This window comes from Nanorana parkeri, unplaced genomic scaffold (assembly GCF_000935625.1).
Source record: "Nanorana parkeri isolate BGI_ZX_2015 unplaced genomic scaffold, ASM93562v1 scaffold93, whole genome shotgun sequence".
Classification (NCBI taxonomy): Eukaryota; Metazoa; Chordata; class Amphibia; order Anura; family Dicroglossidae; genus Nanorana; species Nanorana parkeri.
This window is the reverse complement of record NW_017306361.1, coordinates 92,415-97,494: the sequence shown is the minus strand read 5'-3', so window position 1 is coordinate 97,494 and position 5,080 is coordinate 92,415. Positions and strand designations below refer to the sequence as shown.

General features: G+C 42.6%; 1 protein-coding gene across 1 annotated transcript in view; it reads left to right on the top strand.

Moving 5' to 3' along the window:
• Window positions 1-3,715: 3,715 nt before the first annotated feature.
• LOC108783900 (melatonin receptor type 1C) overlaps window positions 3,716-5,080 on the top strand; it is an 83,211-nt gene continuing 81,846 nt past the window's right edge. Inside the window, exon 1 of the mRNA XM_018552598.1 lies at window positions 3,716-4,062. Coding sequence (XP_018408100.1) covers window positions 3,864-4,062 — 199 coding nt within the window. The 5' untranslated portion in view covers window positions 3,716-3,863. The remainder of the gene's footprint in view (window positions 4,063-5,080) is intronic.

Below are 5,080 nucleotides of genomic sequence, written 5' to 3'. Positions count from 1 at the left end.
ACTGTGATAGGCGGCGGAGCAGTGTGGGAGGAAAGACACCGGCCGCTCACAGCGCTCGTCCCGCAGCGCTCGGCCGGCTGTCATTTTCTCTCTGATTCCTTTCATCCCTGCTGGGCACTGCTCTGTGTCCCAGCGGGGATGAAAGGAAAAACGGCAGGAAAATGTCACTTTCGGCATTTAGCCGAAAGTGCCATTTTCGGCCGGCGCCCCCCCCTTCACCTTTCGCCCGGGGCCCGCGCCCCTGCTGCCCCACCGGTTGTTGCGCCACTGATGCATCATGGTAACAAAAACTTCAGTCTGGCAAATTTCCACATAAATTTTGCCAGGACAGCAAATTTCAAACCTGCTAGATCAACCGCAGACAAAGGGTAGTACCTCATGTATCATTTCCCCCTCCTCTTTTAGATTGTAAGCCCTCAGGGGCAGGGCCCTCCTTACCATTTTGTCTTGAATTGTATTGTAACTGTAATGTCTTCCTTATATTGTAAAGCGCTGCACAAACTGTTGGCGCTATATAAATACTATGTAATAATATGAATAATAATATGAATAATAGGAATCAGTGTGGTTACCTATGAAACCTGTGCTAAGGTAACAAATTGCAATGGGATCATAACAGACCACTATAAGTAAACATTGTTGTAGAAATTAGGATGATGTGCAGCAACAAAGGTTTGTCATTTAAAGAAGAACTTTGCACAAATATGGCTTACCCTTTCTGTGGGGCTACCCCCACACTGAAAGGGTTAAGTGCTCGTTTTGTCTTGGGGCCTAAAATAAAGCTGTTTTACTTATCTAATTCTGGCTCCCACCGGTGGTCAGTGCTTGCCTCTCTCCCCCTCCACTTTTGGCTATGGAATGTACCTTGGCACCCTCACGTCTAATGCAAGTCAATGGATCTGCATAAGATGTGATGATATCAGTGGTTCTTAGACCACCAGAGCCCAAGGGAGAAGAGGCTGCCGGGGCCAGTCTAGCAGCCCAGAGGAAGCTAGGATCAGGTAGTAAATCTGCTTTATTCCAGCCCCTAGACCAAAATGAGAACGTTTAACTCTTGACATGAAGAGATTCTTCCTTTGCCTTGAGTAATCTACCTTTTGAATTTACAGAGAACATTAGGCGGTGAGCTCCTATAGGGGCAGAGACTTATGTGACGGGTTCTATGTACTCAGACATTTGTTGATTCCATATAAAAAATAAGAATAATTACAATTACTATTATTATCATTATTTGGTCCCTCTGATTAGATTAGAGCATATGTCTCTATTGTATTTCTATCATAAGCTGTTCCCCCCAGAAAGCTACATTTATAACTTTGTAGGGAGTTAGCTTTACCACCTTAACTCCGCACTGCAAGGGTTAAGTGCTCGTTTTGTCTAGGGGTGAAAATAAAGAATAAATACTCACCCGATCCTGAGTCCTGCCTGGCTGCTAGACTGGTCCATGCAGCCTCTTCTCCCCCAGGCTCTGGTGCTCTAAGGACGTAGGACGTCATCATGTCTAATGCAGTCCATTAGACGTGAAGATGTTGGAGGACATACGCCAGCCAGAGCAGAAGGGGAGAGAGGTGAGCAGTCACTGCTGCAGGACGGAGGACTGGGTGAGTATGTTTTTCTTTATTTTCACCCCATAAACAAAACGCGTGTTTAACTCTTCAAGTGCGGGGGTAGCCCCACTGCAGGAGTTATTTTTAAAAAGTCTTTTTTTTTTTTAAGCAACCAATCTTGTGCAAGAGAAATTAATAAATGAAAAAAGTGTGAGTTTTTGTAAGCAGAATTGGAATCTTTGTAGTGAATGCAGCTTCACCTTATATATTGAGCTGAGCATTCCCTTTACAAAGTAAAAATCTGCTTCTCCTATTGAGCTGAATGATCAGCCAATGCTACGGCTGGATCCTTCGGCTCCTTTGTGAATTACCCCTTAAAGCGACATTAAACCCTCAGATTTTATAACATAAAACAATACTGTAATGTGCGCCTTACTGTAATCCATGGTTGTTTCCCTTCTCTTTGCTGCTCTTCCTTTTAAATCCGTATCTGTTCTCATACTGGGCAGAACTTTTGTTTTGCAGCAGACTGCCTTGTCTCAGGAATGGATATATGGCGTCTGTGTGCAGGTTCACAACCTGAGCCAGCACTACAGGAAGAGACACTCAGCTGCAAAGGTAAGTTCTCCCCCAGCATGAGAAGAGATAAGGATTTAAAAGGAAGAGCAGCAAAGAGAAGGGAAACTACCATGGATTACAGTAAGGTGCACATTACAGTATTGTTTTATGGCTGTGAGGACCAGTCTAACAGCCAGGTGGGACCGAGGATCAGGTGAGTATATCTTCTATATTTATCTTCTATATTCCAGCCCCTAGACCAAAATGAGAAGTTAACCCTTGCAGGGTGGGAGTAGTCCCACTGCCAGAGTTAATATTGTTAATAGCTACACAGGGAAATTCATTACATTCTGCATGGATATTTGTACGAATTTTGTTAATGTCAGACATTTGAATGCATCTGAATCTCCAAATTCTAACGCGCCGGAATGCGAACAAATCCGAATGCTTATTTAACAAAAATTCAGGTCAGAATTATTCTCAAAATGAAACTAACTTGGACATGCGACTCTTCTCTGGCCAATCAGATTTGTTTAGTAGTTGGGAGTTGCATTACAGGCACGGTCATGTGATGTAATTCCAAAACGAAAATTCAGACAGATCCGAAATCCAAATAACGAACCAAATCAAATTTTGGATCCGAAATTTGAAATACGAAAAAATAAAAATCCGAATGGATGCAAACTAAATAAAAAATTTTTTTGCCGGTTTACATATCTATTATTTCCTGGAGTTCTTCTTGCTGGGAAGCTTATCCTTCTCTTTAAAAAAAAGGGGCTCCTTGTATTCCTTGACCATAACTTACCACTAACAAAGATCCTTTACCACCTGGCCAAATAGTCATGGTAATTATTATCAATATACATATGAGAAGCTTACAATGTGACTTTCTTCTCTCTTTCGGTCACTAGCATGGAATAAAACAAATCACAGGTGTGATATTAGAGAAGAGGAATGACAGACAAAGCTTCAGTGCCCCAGGCTGATCAGTTCTGCTCTGGTGCCTAGGGGGGCTGTACTCCTGAATAAACACAGATGCCTGCCTGGTATTTGCAGTTGATGTAGAATATTATGTCATAGCTGTGTTGTAATACATCTGAGGTTTGATTTATACTGATTACCAGCTGGTATTCTTAGCTGATACAGGTAAGGATATTTGGAGCTTTTTACCCCTTGCAATGGACTAGAAGCCATTAGGAGCTGCTCTGCAGGGGAGAAGACTTTGCATTAAATGGCATTTTTCAGTTCTCATCAGTAATAGATGCTTTTTGCTGCTGGTGTCATTTCCCTGTGCCTTCCCCTGTGCAAACACTGAGCCGGCACAAGCGGAGGGGATATGGAGTTCGGCAGCAGTACTACTCCGGGCACAGCTGTCAGAGGGGCTGCCTGGATCGAGCCACAGCATGACCAATGGCAGCATCTTTAGCGCACGGTGAATGACAACGATCGCTCTGCCTCGCAGTACTCAATGTAGCAGCTGGACTCAAGGATGGACTGAATGGATATTGTAAAGTCCTCATTGACGATGCATTGGTTAAAACGAGGCGGGGTGCTCTACCTACCCATCAAAGCCTCCTGCTCCTCTCATCAAGATGCTGCCTTTCTGGGGGTGGCACATTGGCACCGGGGAACGTGTGTTCTGGCAACAAAAGAGGTCCATCTCTAACTCCTCAACGAGTCTGGAAGACCTGCCCACTCCTACATGAAGAGCACAGCACCCCACTCCGGTCCTGTAAGCCCCCTTTGCATTGCACAGAGATGATGGAGGTGAACAGGACTTGCCTTGATTGCTGGACCCCTGGAGCAGCTGGCACAGAGCAAGAACTGGAGGATCATGCTTCTCCTGGGCTGACCACTGCTCTGGCTGCGGTGCTGATCTTCACCATCGTTGTGGACATCCTAGGCAATGTACTGGTTATTCTGTCAGTCCTCAGGAACAAAAAGCTCCAGAATGCTGGTGGGTACCAAACATGTTAAGATGTGGTAGTGGATGTTGACTTAATAATTGTGATAAACCTTCACAGATCAACCTGATACAGGTTTAGAAGTATTGATCAACTTTGATTGATGTGTGAATGTGCACACATTCATTTATTTCGTTTATCTATGTGGATAGAGAATGTCCTTTTTAGGGTTAATCACCAAAGAGAGGTGTTACCTCTCTGGTGCTGACCATCAGTGTTAAACAAACTTTAAATTATTTGTTTTCACCTCAATTAAATGTCACAGGATTAAAAGGGTTAATAGTCTCATTTAAGGGCCTCCAGTTTCATAATATATGATTTTAACTTTAACATGAAGTCTGCATTTTTTTAAACTTCTAAGATCTCTGTTCAGTATTCACTAGTAGAAGTGGATCAGTTGAAATGGACAGATTGGGAATTCACAACAACAACAACAAAAATCAGATAGAACACACATATTAGAAAGTGCTCTCATCTTGATTATAATAGGAGGAGATGTACAAGTCAGATCAGATCAGGATTCAACCAAGAACCAGACAGCATGAGCACCTTCCCTCATTTACATGTAAGTATTTTTAGTCACTTAGTAGCATGGCATTAACCTCTTGTGGATAACAATCTAGACTTTTTTTTATTTACATGTGTTGCAGATAAAGAATTTGCCAACATGAGTTTAATCCTAATTTACTAAGTGATCAAAAATCTTCCTGGTAGATGTGAAAAGGTGCTCCTACTCTATAAACTTATACTTGTCCACAACTTACCGCTATCGATTTTTGGATTGGGCAATTTATAGGGAACAATGATTGTGATCTAATTGAATATGATTTTTGTATTGTGTCACCTTCTTTTATTATCTAGATCAGCCTATTTCAATCTTTTCAGCACAAAGGAACCCTTAAAATAATTTTCAGGTCTCGGGGAACCATTGATAAAATCAATTAATCGGGTATCAGTTGGAAAAATGCCCCTAATATTGGTGGTTAATGGGAAGAATACCCCCCCCCCCCC